This window comes from Trematomus bernacchii, unplaced genomic scaffold (assembly GCF_902827165.1).
Source record: "Trematomus bernacchii unplaced genomic scaffold, fTreBer1.1, whole genome shotgun sequence".
In the NCBI taxonomy this organism is placed as follows: domain Eukaryota; kingdom Metazoa; phylum Chordata; class Actinopteri; order Perciformes; family Nototheniidae; genus Trematomus; species Trematomus bernacchii.
The window spans coordinates 6,777,126-6,793,997 of NW_022987582.1; the positions used below are offsets into that span (position 1 = coordinate 6,777,126).

General features: G+C 39.5%; 1 protein-coding gene across 2 annotated transcripts in view; it reads right to left on the reverse strand.

Moving 5' to 3' along the window:
- Positions 1 to 16,872, reverse strand: part of LOC117480726 (F-actin-uncapping protein LRRC16A-like) — a 64,014-nt gene that overhangs the window by 9,228 nt on the left and 37,914 nt on the right. The window contains exons 12-30 of one of the 2 annotated variants that reach the window (XM_034128161.1): positions 16,463 to 16,549; positions 14,606 to 14,709; positions 13,759 to 13,836; positions 13,072 to 13,148; positions 11,959 to 12,063; positions 11,484 to 11,553; positions 9,988 to 10,069; positions 9,775 to 9,874; positions 9,101 to 9,155; positions 5,944 to 6,116; positions 5,034 to 5,102; positions 3,765 to 3,858; positions 3,516 to 3,614; positions 3,128 to 3,256; positions 2,875 to 3,006; positions 2,113 to 2,288; positions 1,926 to 2,013; positions 1,528 to 1,668; positions 328 to 345 (exon numbers count right to left, since the gene is read on the reverse strand). In XM_034128161.1, coding sequence (XP_033984052.1) covers positions 328 to 345; positions 1,528 to 1,668; positions 1,926 to 2,013; positions 2,113 to 2,288; positions 2,875 to 3,006; positions 3,128 to 3,256; positions 3,516 to 3,614; positions 3,765 to 3,858; positions 5,034 to 5,102; positions 5,944 to 6,116; positions 9,101 to 9,155; positions 9,775 to 9,874; positions 9,988 to 10,069; positions 11,484 to 11,553; positions 11,959 to 12,063; positions 13,072 to 13,148; positions 13,759 to 13,836; positions 14,606 to 14,709; positions 16,463 to 16,549 — 1,877 coding nt within the window. The remainder of the gene's footprint in view (positions 1 to 327; positions 346 to 1,527; positions 1,669 to 1,925; positions 2,014 to 2,112; positions 2,289 to 2,874; positions 3,007 to 3,127; positions 3,257 to 3,515; positions 3,615 to 3,764; positions 3,859 to 5,033; positions 5,103 to 5,943; positions 6,117 to 9,100; positions 9,156 to 9,774; positions 9,875 to 9,987; positions 10,070 to 11,483; positions 11,554 to 11,958; positions 12,064 to 13,071; positions 13,149 to 13,758; positions 13,837 to 14,605; positions 14,710 to 16,462; positions 16,550 to 16,872) is intronic. The other variant, XM_034128162.1, reaches the window with a different exon arrangement.

Sequence of the window (16,872 nt, forward strand, 5' to 3'; positions counted from 1 at the left end):
GGTGATGACAGGCATAGTGCATCAGTGGAGAGAAGCAATGTAGCCGGATGCATACTCGCCAATGTAAATGAATTTACAGAGTGAGGGAGAAACATGGGTCCTTCTATACTAATTTTGTCGTTTTTTTTAGCTTATCATAATTAAGATAAATAACCGGGATCAAATATATTGTACCATGAGACTGTCTGTGCTGTAGATAAAGCTACAGCACAGACAGCTGAAGAGCAGGCAAGCACAGTGATGAGAGACAGAAAAGAGAAAGAGCAGTAAGATGAAAAGAACGTGGATTGAAAGGAGAGTGTCGAGCGGCAGTCCAGAGTTACTTACAGTGGTGCAGCACAAAGTCTCCATGGAGCAAAGAGAAGAGAAGGAAGAACAGAGGAAAAGAAGAGCAGAGAAAGACAACACACAGTAAAGCCTGGTGAAGACAAAAATGAAAGAGATAGCTGGGGTACCGGTTCATATAAAACAGGAGAAAGTAGAGATAGATAGGACAGGGAGGGATATAAGATGAAGAGAGGGGTGAAACTAGAGAAACAGACAGGACCAGAGACTAAAAGAACATGCAGCTTCCTGTTGAATGCAGCCTGTATTCTACATTAAAATGAGGAAGAAAGCAGAAGCAACCATTCCTCTTCTCAAGATACAGGAAATGTTCACAAAGGTTGAATAAACTTGAATAAACTGAACTGCTGGAACAATTTCATAACATTCATCTGCTACTTAGTAATTATTTATCTATTATCTAATATATCATTCCAATAACTTGTATATAGACTCGTATTGCACTATTCCACTTTTTTTTACTCTCACTTTTTTTTTTAAAACCATTTTTCTTTTTGTATTTTCTTTTTGTATTACTTTTAATATAGTATATTTGAATATTGGTTAATATTGTCTGCTTATCTGTATTATTGTGTTGCACTGTTGGAGAAGCCTGTGACATAAGATTTTCAACGACATAATTACTCTGTAGCTATGTTAGTTTGACAATAAAGAACCTTGAACCTTGAACCTTGTACCTTGTAGGTGAAGTTAATCTTAATTTCTTTCAAATATTTCACTCAGTGCCCTCCCTTCTTTCCTTCTTTCTAGTCCTGGAGAGTATACGTTACTACTACACGTACTGTATACATGTTAATGACAAGTTCTTTCCAATTGTCATTCTTCTATCACATAATCAAATCTGACAAGTATTTTGGAAATATGCTTTCATAGAGTACAAATGATATAATTATTATAAACAGCCAACTATTAAAGCAAACGTTGACTTTAATGAAGGAGGTTCTTTAAATGAATACCAAAATCCCTTCTCAATTGTCTTTCGCAAATTTAGATTTTCCTCAAGGACTTTTTTTCAAGTAGATATTAAGCCAGGTGTAATTGCTTCTTTCATTCCTCTCATACAACTAAATGTGCGTTCAGGGCGCTTGGAAATACATATTTTTTGTAAATCAAGTTCCTTGAAAAACAATTGATAAATAATAAACACTGGACGGTTAAACACACATTTCCGCCCAATCCTACCATGCAGGTCTCCAGATCATCGAGCCTCTCGCCCTCCAGAATCTCGGTCGATGCCCGTTTAGGAATCTTCTCCTCTGGGACGTCAAGATCAACGGACCCCTGCTGCATCAAAGGGCGACCTCGCCGCACCAGGTGGTCTGCCTGGGAGGAGAAAAGTGGAAGAAACAGGGAGAAGAAAGACAGAGAGAAGCAAACGTAGGATGAGCAGGGAGTTTCAGAGAGATTCAAACTTAATGAACATGCCAATGTAACCAAAAGAATTGCAAAACTAAAATTGGAAAAGGTTAAATAAGTGTGGATGCAGCTGACAATTTGTAACAGCGAATAGATTTTCAAATGAACAGTTATTGTTAATAATTCAATGAGCCATTTGAAATCATTGTTGACTTTAATCTTACCAGAGTGAGTTGGGAAGTGGAAAGAGCTTCCAAAATCTCATCAACAATGCGATCAGACAGGAAGGACGCTAGACTCAGCTTCACCTCACTGACACAAAAAGAGAAGGAGAGTGATGGTGAGGTACTGCAGCAAACCACCATTACTGTGAAATCTAGGTTTACATGTTCTCAATACTATTCAACACACCTGATCTTGTTGATGATATCCACCCCAGACTGCTCCAGGAGGGTTTTGGTGACAAAGCTTTTAGGTACGACCATCTTGGCTGAGCTGGCCTGCATTAGCTCTGGACGAAGAGTACTCTTCTTCATCACATGGGGACATAGAGACTCTGCTGCATCCACCATCGACTCCAACAGAGTCTGGAGGGCGCAAAGATAACAGATTCATGTAGGTAAACGTGTGTATGATGTGTGTATGATGTGTGTATGATGTGGGGTTTGATTTAAGTCAACTCCTGGCTGACAGATTGAGGAAATATCTCTATTTTACACTGGCAAGTCACTTATAACTAATTGTCACTTATGGAAACAGCCTTGGCTTTCTAGTTTAGATTTTATTTATTTTATCTGAACATAGATTTAACCATTTTATTATTAAATCACTAAGTAACTAACATTTTTATATTAACTGATTTTATTTTGGTGCTTTTTGTGTAGCACTAGTAACTTAGATTTGTTTTAAAGTACTTTTTAAATAAAATGAGTTATTATTATTAACAATTGAATAAAGTGATTTGAAGTCATTTCCTTTGGCTGTATTCACTGCCTGTAGGTGGTGCATTTCTTTTGTTTTCCTTGTATTGATTACAAACAGACACTGTTAACCACAACTACTGTACATGATAGACTTTGAATTGTTTGAATTGTTAGAATGATATCCAAGGTACTGAGCCAAAAATAAAGTCACATTCAACATTTTTTATTTAAATCATTTAGTTGTGGCTACCTGCAGCTGTTGGTCCATGACACTGGTCACCTCCCCAGCCATAGACTCCAGTTTCTCCTGGATGGGTCCGGCTGAGGAGCTGTTCACCTCCTCTCTAGCAGCTGATCCTAGGTGGTACAGGTTAGGGAGCAGCTGAGGGGAACAGAGAGGACAACGAAGGAATTCAAAGGAATGTAGAAAAGCTAAGCATGTAGATAAAATAATTGAATTCACATGAATCAGCAAAGCCTATGTAAATGATGCATCTTCTCACCGTTTTAGAGTTCCTGGCATCTTTGATAAGGTTCTCGGCTGTCCTAACGTCCTCCAATATGACGTCTGTCTCAGAGTTTCTCAGAGAGTTCAGGTGGTCCTGCACCTTCACACAGATTCTGTCAATCATCTGAAAGACAAGAAAGTTTGTTTTTGAAAGGCTTAAACATGTTCAATTAATGAATAACTACTTACTGTTAGGATACCATATTAGTTCCTAATGAATAAACAAATTACCATAAAGTTCAATGAAACATATCTTCGTCCTCCTCTCTCAATACTAGACCAAATATACTATTGATCTCGTACATAAAAAGTTAAAGTTAAGTAAAAGTTCAGTTGTTAATGTCAGTTTTTGTTACAGTCAGACCTACTAATTCAATAATCACCTGTTGTGTGGTGGTGGTCACGATGCCCTGCTGCAGCCGATAGGCCTGTTCCTGCAGGTACTTTCTGGTTTCATGGTTCCTGTACAGATAACTCTCAATCTGGGGGGGAAACACAACGCCACTGTCATGAATATACATCAAAGTGAAAATGATAAACAGTAACAGTTTTTCCCTAAAGCTGTTGCATAGAGACTTTAAAAGTCCTGTTCACAGGACAGCTGGGGGCACCAATGAGAAATGTAAACAAACCTTTAGCAAGGCATCCTCTGTTTTCTCAGGGCTGGCCTTCAGAGCCTGCGAGGCATCGATGATGGGGATGGGCATGAAACGAATTGTGAAGTTCCTGATGGACACACAGCCAGGGGAGAGGACATTATTATTCCACAGTTGGTTCACATTGAAGAGGAAGTGAAAGAAGCAAAGATTAGAGTAAATGAAAATGAAAATCACAATTTGTGGTTTCTAATATTACTGACTGTAGAACAATAGTTAACCTACTGTAGTGAAATGCATCCACTTGTGGTATTTTAGAACACCATCATTTATAATTTAAGTAGTCAATATCTGAATACCTAATTTATTACTAGGATAACTTGCTGTCATTAAGGTTATTGAACCATGACATATACAGTAATTATATGCCAGGGTTCATTACCATTTTTAATGAAAGTATTCTTGTATGTGTGTGTGCATGTGTGCAAGTGTGCAAGTGTGCTAGTGTGTGCATGTGTGCATGTACGTGTGTATGTGTGTGTCTGTGTGTGGTAGCATTACTTGGGGCCCAGCATTTCAGCTTCCGTCACATTGGTCTATTATAGAGCAATGAACTGGGACCATTAGCGAGGTTACTGATCTTGAAATAGAGGTCACTGCACATTATTAATATTCATATCATGATGAAAAGCAAAGCAGAAGGCACAGAGAGATGAAAATGATGGTGTTTGAAGGCAAAGGAAAGGCCAGAGGCTGAGTCAAATGTTGATTTAATTTGGCCTTAAACGCACACTGATTCATCTTTACTCAGATATTCCTGGCTTCATGGCAAACACAAGCACACAACGACGCACTACGCCAGGAAACATAGTTCTAAAACAGATTTGACTTCTATATGAACCCGACGGCTCTTTTCCCTCGACTCTTATAGTCAGATCTGGTGTGAACATGGCCTACAAATTACTCTCTACATCACCTTAAACAATATTCCTTTGATTTGAAAACCGCATAATCACTGTTCTCTTGTTTGTCTCCTTCCTGTCATCATCTCTCCTCTTCCTGTCTAAACACACCTCAAGGTTTCCTCCTGCTCAGCCTAAAGCCAAATGACAACTGAGGTGCAACAACACATCCAATCCCTCAGCAGCTTTCATGTAGCACGCCAGTGTATGTGCTGTTAGATTAAAGGTATAAAAGTGCACTGTAGCCTTCACATGTTGCCAACAGACAGTGTTTATCATACAGGTATACATGTGGTAGGCATACAGGGACCCAGTTTACACAGATTCAGAAGGAGCTACTTACTTCTCCAGAGCGGCTGCTACATCCTGGAGCCCCTGAGGACTGGTGTTGTTCCTGTCCCAGATCACAGACCTGCACAGACAAACACACGCTGTGACACAAGCAAAGAAGGAGCTAATCATTTCAGAGAGAAACCTACAACCACTGACAACGTAAAGGCAATAGGACACTGTGAAAGTGCAGTCACATGTTATGTCTTCTATTGTTTCCTATTCAGGTAATTATTCAAACATTAATGAACCATAAAAAAGCATGTAGATGGGTTTTAGCGGACACAGGCTAAAATATATGGCAATATATATGTATATAACTGCACTGTTGTCCATTATCATTTTTATGTATGACGTTGTGGTTATATTGGAGTAAGCACTCATGCGGCAAGACATTTATGTCATTTTTATTAGTTCACACTTAGTTTAACCTCTATTATTTAGGATTTAAAGACAATATAGTTTATTTAAGAAATGGTTTTGTGTTTTAAAATGCATTAAAGTCAATAACTTGGTGGTTAACCAAACGTGGATGCTGTTGTCTCAACAGTTCAGTGCAGTTGTAATTATATACAATATATCTTAATAGAAACAAATATATAATGTTGCATGATAAACAATAAAAAATGTGCATATATCTGGTAACAATAATATTATAGTGTGTTTTAAATGTCTATATAAATAAAGTTTGATTGAATGATGAAGTGTTAACGCTTAAAATGGGATGGTTTCAAAGTAAAGTGTTCCCATTTTATTTTTGTCAAGGTTAAATGATTATAAGTGGTGTCATGAATTCTCAGCATGTCTAAAACATGTATTCAAAATCTAGAACTGCAGAAGAGCTAGTAAAAGATCAACTCTATTGTTATACTTCTAATTGAAAATCATGTAATATAGCCTTTGACCCCTGAACATGTCCTCACCTGAGTTTGGAGTTGATCTGTAGCGCCTTGGCCAACATCTTGGCTCCCATGTCCCCCATTGCGTTCCCGCCGATGTCTAACCTGGTGAGAGAGGAGTTGCTGCCGAGGGCATTCAGAACGATGGTCAGATCACTCTTCAGCCTCGAGTCCGCTAGAGACAGAGAGGTGAGGGGCTGGGGAGGGGAGGAGGAGGTGGGGTTGGGAGAGGAGAAGAAGAAACGGTGTTGAGAGTTTGTGACAGTTTTAGGAAAGCAAGACTGCAGTGTATCTTCACCTGACGGTTCAACGAGTTAGAGTTGTTGCAAACATATCAGTAATGATAAAACTCTGTTCCTAGAGTGGCTGAGAGTGATGCGAGGGCTTACAAATGTCCAACTGCGCCTGTCTGTTCACCAGATTTGAGCTGCTTTATGATGCATGCCATTTACACAGCTGGAGACCCCCTGGGGGCAGTCTTCACAGGACATGCAGAGGCTGAAAGAAGCTCCTCACTGCTTGATTTAAGAGAACCTGCTAAAGATTCAGGGCTGCGCCAGGCCTAGTTTTAGGGTCCAATTTTTATTCCAAGAGTAATGCACAAGGACTTTTAGCACCTAAAGATTGTAAGCTGAGGACTCCAATGTCACTAGGACCTGATCATCACCCCAACTCATCGACAAGTACAACTTTTTATTTTTCAATTGACCTTTTAAGAATGAACCTCGATACATTTTTAATGTACCGGTTGAGCGGAAAAGGGCTCTGTCAGTGTTGCATTATAACATATATTATTATTATAATTCATGCATCAACATGTAAACTGCCATTTATGTTGTAGATGGATGTGGTTTATTAACTGTCTGGTGGTTTAACTTATTGTCTAACAAAACATTATATTTCAAAGGCTCATTATACATTTTCAAATGTTCTATCTGAAAAGTAACTTGTAACCATGGCGGTTTAATAATGTATCATAGTAAGTAAGTTAGAAAAAGTACAAGTCAGAATAAAGTCATTTGAGAACTTCAGTGACTATATGGTTGGATGAAAAATGGTGATCTTAAAAAAAGAATTGCATTAACAAAATCCAGTGAGAAGAAAACATGGCCATAGTTCATATAAATCTAGAGAGGCAAAAGCATAAAGCATTGCAACAAACACTCCCAGTGAGGTCTAAATCATGTTTTAGTTGAACTGTAATGCAGCATTTATAGGCAGATTGTTTTGGCCAGCAATGCATGTATGGAGGATCAGCAATAACATGGTTATTAAGGCAGACATTACTGTTTTATGTCTTGTCTAAAGATGCAGAGAGAATTATTTACGGCTTGAATGTGGTCCTGTGGGGCTCCGAGCAGACATTAAACATGCAAATTTAAATAGGTACAAGTTTATGGAGCACTCGCTGCGGTCGCTTATTCTTTCTCCAGTGATGTAGAGTAGAAACAACATCTTTATCACCGTGTTTCTGCAAAGTTTCTAACTGCTTAACGAGAATACAAAATAAAAACAGGGGCAAACTAACAATGCCCTACTGTAACACAGAAAACAGGTACACCAATATCATTTGGTAGCAGTATATATAAAGAATAGAAGTATACAATGGCAACATCTGTATGTTGTTGTGCATAAAAAAGTAATTAAAATGGCTGAAGCTAATTACTTTCAGCAGCTCGGATTCTCAGCTTTTATTATAGACTAGAATTATGAAATCCTTACCCTGGCTGTGCATACACAACTTGTTTCATTAAACCTAGTGAATGAGAAAATGTATCCCAAGAGCTGCAAATAAAAGCTGGCCTTACACCAGAGACAAATTAATCGCTTTAATGATTGGCTGTACAATGATGGACTGCTGTTAATATTCGGATGAAACCCATTTATTCTGCAGTGTTTATGCAGCAATAAAACAGTCTGTGTCTTGTCTACAATCATTTGGTAGATGAGAGAGAAAGATGGGGCTCTTACTGAAACTCTAAAATAATCATAATTATTGTTTTCACACATTAGACATTAAGATTGGGCAGTTTTTCTTCTCAATGTGTCGTTAAATTGTTGCAGTTTTTTTTCACTAGTTAAACACACCCTTCTACTTCTATCCAAAACGTGTAGAGCGGCAGAATGACGCAAGCACGCACATTAACACACAACAAATGCACAATTTATTTCCCTTGTCTATAGTATCCATGCACCATAACTTATTTTATCAATAATACCTTTTTTTTTTAGCTTTTTGTAAGCAACAGAGAACTACATTCATGCCACACTACCTTCCATCTCTTATTTATTCCTTTCTATCCACCCATAATGAACATCCTTAGACCCTCTGCCTCTAACATCAGTTTTGGGGCCTTTTTCAGTAAGCATCCATTACATTTTACCCTCCTCTGCTGCTCTTGTATGCCATCTGCACAGCCAGATAACCAGCTCATAAAAATACGCTTATCTCATGGTTCACATAATGACACCCACATACACTACAGGCACTGAGAGATCAATCCAGCACAGAGCAGCTCCATAGGAACATTAATCTAACACATCGGCCACTGTGGGAGACAAAATATTTGACAGCTCCCATGATGGAGAAAGATACAATGAGTGAGATGGATTTAGGGACAGAAAGTCAGAAAAGACAGCCGAAAGCTGGAGAAGATCCCTTTATTTCACTACAGGTTTTCTGAACAAAGGAAAAAAAAGTACAGCTTATCGGGAATTTTGGAATACATAAAGAAAATCAATTTTTGGACATTAATAGACACAGGGAGGACAAATTAGGATGGAGGGAGTGTTGACGCTTTTTTATTCTGAATTTAGACGGTGAACAGCATACTGTAATATGCAAGATAATGAAAAGTTATTGTATATTCAAGTTTAAATAATAGGGTCAAAATAATGAGAGATGCTTCTATAACTCGCTCTTCTTTGGTGGTTTTGGTGAAAAACCACATGGTTAAGGTTAAATGTGATACTTTATTGATCACAGTAGGGTGATTATATTAACACCACCCTGCGATGGAGGGGTCAGAGGTCAGTTGTAGAGCAGCTGGTGGAGATTCAGTGAATTGCTTCATCTGGATGCTGCCTGAAACATCATTTGACACCGAGGCATCTGTTCGGACACCGTTTATCTTCAGTCCCAGACAAAAGCCAGACAGAGAAGGAAATTAAAAACACTCACCGACTCCTCTTCCTGAATCATGTGGACCAGGCTGTCCAGCACTGGACCAAGGTTTCTAAGAAATAGAGGGAAATAGACAGCGTGGACATGATAATTGGACTAAAGTGCACAGATTTTCTATATTTAATCTACATAATAAACATTTTCTAGATTATTTTGTGCAACATCTTGGAATAAAGCATACTCTCTGGTCCTCTTCACCATGTTACTTAAAGGTGGGGTAGGTAATTTTGGAGAAAACAGCTCGAGTGTGCTAGAATTTGAAAATACACAACCGGAAAAAATCTGCCACTTCCTTACAGAGCCCCTCCTCCAACACACGAACGCGCACATGACCAATGAGGGCACGAGATAAGTTTGTGCACGAGATGGAAGGCTGACAGGCAGGTAGGCCATCCAGTTATTTTAGCCGGGCCGGCTAAAATGATTGGTCGTGCTTTTTACAGTATTACGGCTTCCACAGATGACATTTTTTTATGGATTTTTTGTCAAAGCACTTAAGATATTCATTGCTATCGGGATGTTAAGAGCATTCCATGGAATATAACAAAAAGTGTATCTCGAGCCGGTTTCTCAAACTTACCTACCCCACCTTTAACTAAGTGGACACCATCCTCAGTAAGGATATATTCAGTGCACAGTACAGTAGGAGGGAACTTGTCCTGTATTCTTACTTGGACTTGATGTTGGTAAAGTTCTTCCCTAGAGACAGGTGTCTGATTGATCTGTTTTTAGCCAGCCACACCAGCAGAGTGGCCAAGTCCGAGTCCAGGCCTGGAGGTAGAGAAACAGGTTTAAAAAGTAAGAAGGTCAACATTTAGTTAACATGAGGTTAGGGTATAAAAGTGAACTTATTATATTGTACAATAAATAAAATACCATCATACCATTGTCAGAGATGTCAAGACTAGAGATGTTTGGGATCTCTGCAATACAACCTTCAAGGATCTGAGAACCTCCCGACCGCAACTGGGAAGACAGGAGGGAGAATTTTGAAGTATGTTTGATACCTTGGTAGAGTGTGCTTTAAAACGAAAATGTGTGCGCCAGACTAAACATGCATTTAGTTTCTCAAACACCACTTAGAATAGAAACAGGCAGGAGGGACTTATGAAGAGGGTTTGGTGGTTAGATGACTAACATGCTGATGGCAAAAGACACAATAAATAAAAACACACATCATCCAGAAAGAGAAACATTAACCCTCGAGAAAATAGGATCAGCAGAAAAATAAAGCATCTGCCAAAACACACATGCTAGGAGTGAGAAGTTAATTAGGAAGAGTGAGCACATATGTACTTAGACAATGGCCAAGCTTACAGAAGCATTAGGGGAAGGAGAGCAGTGTGTCAGAGCCATGCCAACATTTACCAGCAACAAACCACACAGATGCTTAATGATCATCACCAATGACACACACATTTGCACAAACACACTCAACAGGAGTCACATTCGCGGTGCTTATTTAGCATGCTGTCAGCCCACTCAGCCCAGATTTTATGCTGCTGCCACCAAACGCCTCATTAAGACCTCGAAAAAGGATGGAACGCATCATTTCCCCCGCATCTTCAGTTTGTGAAGATTTCTATGGGAATCTGGAATTGGGTTTCCTGTGTAATTTGTATTCATGCGTTATCTTTAGCAATCCCATTGAATCTTCAGCAAGCTGCCTTTTTTGTTTCGAGCAGAGGAGGAGATGAAGGTGAGGTGCTGGTGTGTGTGAGACATGCAAGAGTTTTGATGAAATAATTAGGGACAGAAACTAAAACCCTCCCTCCTGCAGGCCCCTTCTCATCTCTCCCCCTCCACCCCCGCCTGCTGTCTGCCAAGTGTTCCATTACAGAGCCTTTTAACTGTGTCACCGTTCTGTCAAATGGTATTGGAGTGGCTCCTAAAAAGCTGATTTCATTCAATGAGCTTCAAACTATTAAAAGAAATACACACTTCAAACTTTAGCTGACAAAGGCAATTACACAAATGCTGCCAATACTATTAAAGTAAACGAATGAACAAAAACAATCAAGAATATTAACAATTGCCCCTTTGAAATCCACTGGCTGCAGTCTTTTGATCACTCAGGCTCACTGTATTTTACAGCAGTACAGTTTGGCTATGTTACCCAGTAATTGCATCACTGTGTACATTACATGTTACAACAGCTGTGGGATAGGTCTACTCTATTCTGCACCGGATCTAACAAACCCCCTGATATGTCTCGTGATAAATGTAAAACACGCTTATCCTTAATGAGAGGCTTGAAATTCACAGCTGTCACGAGCGAATGATCCCTCACAAGCAAGGTACAAATTATAAGATATCTTGGCTTTAAATAAAATGATTTATGAGGGAAAATTACTGCACAATGTGTCTCTGTCAGTCTTACCTCACAGCAGCTGAGGTCTAGAGTCACTTCCTTTAGGTTCAGATTACTGGCCAGGCCAAGTAGGAGAGCTCTAAAATAAAAAATGTAGTTAAAACATATTATAAAAAGATCGTAGATGTATCATTTTGACATTTGAGAAAAGGTCATTGTGTAACTAAATGTTACATAAAAGTATTAATATAGGTTTCCATGGTTGCTTTTTTCACTGTCAATACCTGAAGTCCAAAACAAGATAATACAACTTGTATCAAAACCCATTAAACTTTCATGTATTGCAGATAAAGCTGCAGGTGCTGTTCTCTGATATAGGCAGACAAGACAAGTTTATTCTTACCGTACCTGAAAGTCTAAAAATGCAAAGCTTTACATAGGGATATAGGTAATAAAAGACAAGGAGGAACAAAATGAACAGTCACAGAGAATCTGGGGCAGGAGCTCCTCAGACACATTAAATGTGAATGAATTGTTCTCTCACTTGAGGGCCTCTGGCGGCAGCTTGGTTCCTGACACGTTGATGGAGTTCAGACACACAGCACTGCTGAAGAAATGCTTAAATGATGGTGGAACCTCTTTGCCTTTCCTACAGAAACAAAAAGAAAGCAAGAATCAAAATAATGCAGATACAGTCATTTCTTAAAATACAAGATAATACTATTCAGAAAGCTCTCTTGATCCAACACTAGAAAAGGCAAAATGATAACCTGAAATTCGGGCATTGAGCTTAAAGTACTCTTGCCATATACTAAAAACCTCAGACCCATTGTAGTTTTTATCTACTGTCTAAAAAACGGTTTAAGCTCCACAAAATAAGGTCTTTTGAGGATATAACTCAATCCCCCTTCCAATTCTCTCCTCCGCTCTACCCTTGATGAAGACCTCAATTCCCTAGAGGCACACTGGTAACAGAGAGATAATGATGAGAAAAAAAACCCACCCACCACCCATCTGTTACACACAAGATCCACACACACACACACAAGATCCACACACACACACACAAGATCCACACACACACACACACACACACACACACCCACACACACACACACACACACACACACCACACACACACACACACACACACACACCACACACACACACACACACACACACACACACACACACACACACACACACACACACACAACACACACACACACACACACACACACACACACACACACACACACACACACACACACACACACACACACACACACACACACACACACACACACACACACACACACACACACACACACACACACACACACACACACACACACACACACACACACACACACACACACACACACACACACACACACACACACACACACACACACACACACACACACACACACACTTCATCTTGTCTGTAATGGCACGTTGTCACCAGCAGGTGTCACACCATCATTCACACCAAATGTTTAACTAAAAAGGAACTACTTTTACAATACTGCCTGTAGTTTTTGAGTAATCTTGCAAACTGCAATCTTGATCAACAAACATTGTAAGCTACAAGCGACAAGTAATGACTCTCCTTTCCTCTTTGTCAGGTAACTGATACCGGCAAGATGGTTCTTACCTGTGAGGGAAGACGCTCTTTGAAACATTAAGAACAGAGAGGTGTTGGACCGAGCCTCGCAGCAGAGCCGAGCAAACCTGGCAAACACACAGAATATGTCACCATAACATATGAGCTGTACAAACTGTCCCAAGTTTTGTGCTATATATGAAAAGGGACGAAATAATCAATTCGATTTGAACGTTGCAACTCCAAACATCTCCTGCAATTTGTTTTCATGTGTGAGAAAAAACAAAAAAATCTGTCTCGTGATAATCTGCATGTGTAAATGGTTTTATATCTGGCAGTACGTGAAAAATACAGAATATGATTCAGGAGCTAATCAATATGTGCAGTGACAGCGTGACAGCTGGCTACATCTCAGACTAATCAATATGCTGAATTTGGCTCCCAGACCCACATCAATACATCACATATGGTATGCAGATCACTTCACAAGCAGCAAACGGCAACACAGATTGAGGGGGTGTATACAATTGGATTACATTCCCTGCAACACAGATATTATTGTCTGGCACTTCGTCTTACAATACAGTATCAAGAGGGACAACTCTAATTGCATGTTTATTTACATAAAGCAATTCTCTAATGTTGGAGGTCCTCTTTAAAATAAATGTTTTATCCATTATTTACATGACTTTACCAATTATCTTTTGATATGCAGGAATTGATTTCAGTGTGACTCACCTGGTCCAATAAGCAGTCCGTGTTGGAAAGGTCAAGTGTTGCCAGGCTGTTGGGTTGGCCAAGGAAGTGGTAGAAATGCTAAATGTAGAGCAAAACATTACACACATTGTTACAAAGGAGACACCGAGGCCACTCTTCTGGAGAATATGTTAGCAGAAGTGTGTCTGACAATCTGATTAGCCTTCTACACTGTATGCAGCTTTTGTGGAATTCAATAAAGGTATTTTATTTTCTCTTTTATTCTCTTACTGTTTGAGTGTCTTCTATAACTTTTCTGCCGTGATATATATTTTTTGAATTTGGTCTGTTTATAAACCTGTTTTTGTACCTGACTATTTATTGGCAATACACAGTAACTCGCTGTCACCTGTTACCTGAGACTATTGTTAATTTATTTTATTTTATAGGCTAGTTGAGGCTACATTTCAAGTCCTTGTGCTAAGCTTGGCTAACCCCCAAGCTTCTTATTTACTTTACAGACAGCAGAGAGGTATTTAGTTGTCCTTCTTAGCAACTCTGCAACAATCACTGTTCTTTTAAAACCTCTTGAAGCTTAAATGGCAGACTTTTACATGTAAATTATGTATAAACCCTCCCCTGCACCGACTTTCCGCGCAAATGTTGTTTTTTCTTTGAAATCCATGTTTTTTTAACATTCACTTACTGTGATATGTGTGATTGTGTCTGTTAGACTGGATTCAGATGAGTCACTGCTCTTCTACAGTGACATGCTAACTGATTTATAACGGCTTGAAAAGGACTCGCCACAACTGCAACTTTGTCCTGCTTCAATCAATTAAGCGTTATTGCTACAAGCAGTAAAATGAAACTGTGTGTATGTTTGTACCTGCATGTCGTCTCCTCGGAGGACGTTTCCTGAGAGGTCCAGATGGACCAGGCTGCTGGGGATGAACGGGTTGGCACTCAGTGACTGGCAAAGGCTGTTCACCCCTACAACACACACACACACACACACACACACACACACACACACACACACACACACACACACACACACACACACACACACACACACACACACACACACCACACACACACACACACACAATCACACACACACACACACACACACACACACACACACACACACACACACACAACACACACACACACACACACACACACACACACACACACACACACACACACACACACACACACACACACACACACACACACACACACACACACACACACACACACACACACACACACACACACACACACACACCACACACACACACACACACACACACACACACACACACACACACACACACACACACACACACACACACACACACACACACACACACACACACACACACACACACACACACACACACACACACACACACACACACACACACACACACACACACACAATTTGATGTTTTGACAGCACATTGAAGGAAATAGCAGAGGAAATGAGCAGTGGGTGAAGACAGGAAAGAACAGGATCAGAATGTAGAGTGAACACATGGAAAGTGAAAAGAGTATGCATGGTTCTCATGGTTGTGTAAATGTTAAGCCTAAATCAGTGTCACGCTATGTTGAGGATCATATTTGTATATGCCACAAGGAAATGTATCCAAATAAACTATTTAATATTTATCTGACATCAATCTCATAAAGTGCTGCTATCATCCAAATGATTAGGATATGTTTAAGAGACAGACAACCTGTGTGCATGCATGGATTTCAATTTAATAGTGTGCATATATCGACAATCTGGGCGGACAACTGCTGACTCGCGTTACGTTTGTCACATGGCTGACACACACTAGCAGTAAATCATTGCATGACTGTCAAGTGACTGACATGACAAGGGTAGACAGCTTAGTGAAAAAGGAAAAAGGAGAGAAATAACAGATGATAAAGAGACAAAATATTCAACAAATTGTAGTTATATTTAACTGGTCAATGATGGTTCTGCTTCAGCAAACCGACATTATTTAGATCTTCTCTTTTTGCTCTGAGCATTGGAGGCTTTTACAGTTTGGATTAGGGATGGTGCCTTTAACTAGACGAGCAGGGCTCAGTTTAAGCAGCGCAGCACACTCACGAACCCTACGCTGTGAAATATGATAGCTCTTTATCGATTGCCTGAGAGCAGAGCATGTTTACAGAGGGTCCCTAAAGATGGAACCTTTCACATTTACTTCGGATGAGAACCAAAACCTGCAAGTGATTGCTGACAATCAATCAAAAAATGTTACAAGAACGACTACGAATGCCCCACATTCTTTTTTACAGAAGAACAATCAACCCATTTAAAGCATTTCATCAAAGGCCATTACTGAAGAAGGATTTTTCCATCCTGGCGAGATGTTCAGACTTAATTGATTGAAGGAAAGTGGTCTAGTAAGCCGCATTTATGCAAATGACAACATGCAACACTCACACATTACAAATACATCCTTTCATCTTGCTCCCTCTCACTCAGTGTTAATAGGGCACTAATTAGGTGCCAATAGCATCCCTGCACTAGGTGTGATCAGATTAGTGAAAGATGTGAATTGCATCGGATCATAGGGGAGCACATCAACTAAAAAGACGAACAGGGAAGCCAGCTGATTACGATGCAATATTTATACATGTTTTTTTGGTATGTTCAATGAATCCAAACAAGACCATTTTAAAATCATCCAGCTATCTTAAGAACTGAATAAAAAACACCTACCTTTGGGTGATAGTGAGGTTTTGGAGAAGTTTAAATGCTTGAGCCCCATACGAAGTTTGGCAAACTGAGCACCCAGGGAGGAGATACCTACAGGAAGAGAGGAAACAGATTATATTTATAGTGGCTTGTGAGCCGACAAAAAGGTACACCTTCTTTAAAAACACACGTTTAAATGTCTAAGAAGGTAAAATGACTAAAATGATACATATAGTAGGTTTTTTTTTTTGTTGGCTAAGAACACATTCAACACATTATTGTGCTAAATTTAACATGATAACAAATAAGACAGAGATTGGTAACTCTCAATCTGTGGTTGACTGAATATTTGGTATAATTCATGTGTCCTCGATTGACTGAGAAACCTTAGGAAAAAGAGGATGACATATTAAACCTGTTGCACTCAATGCAAT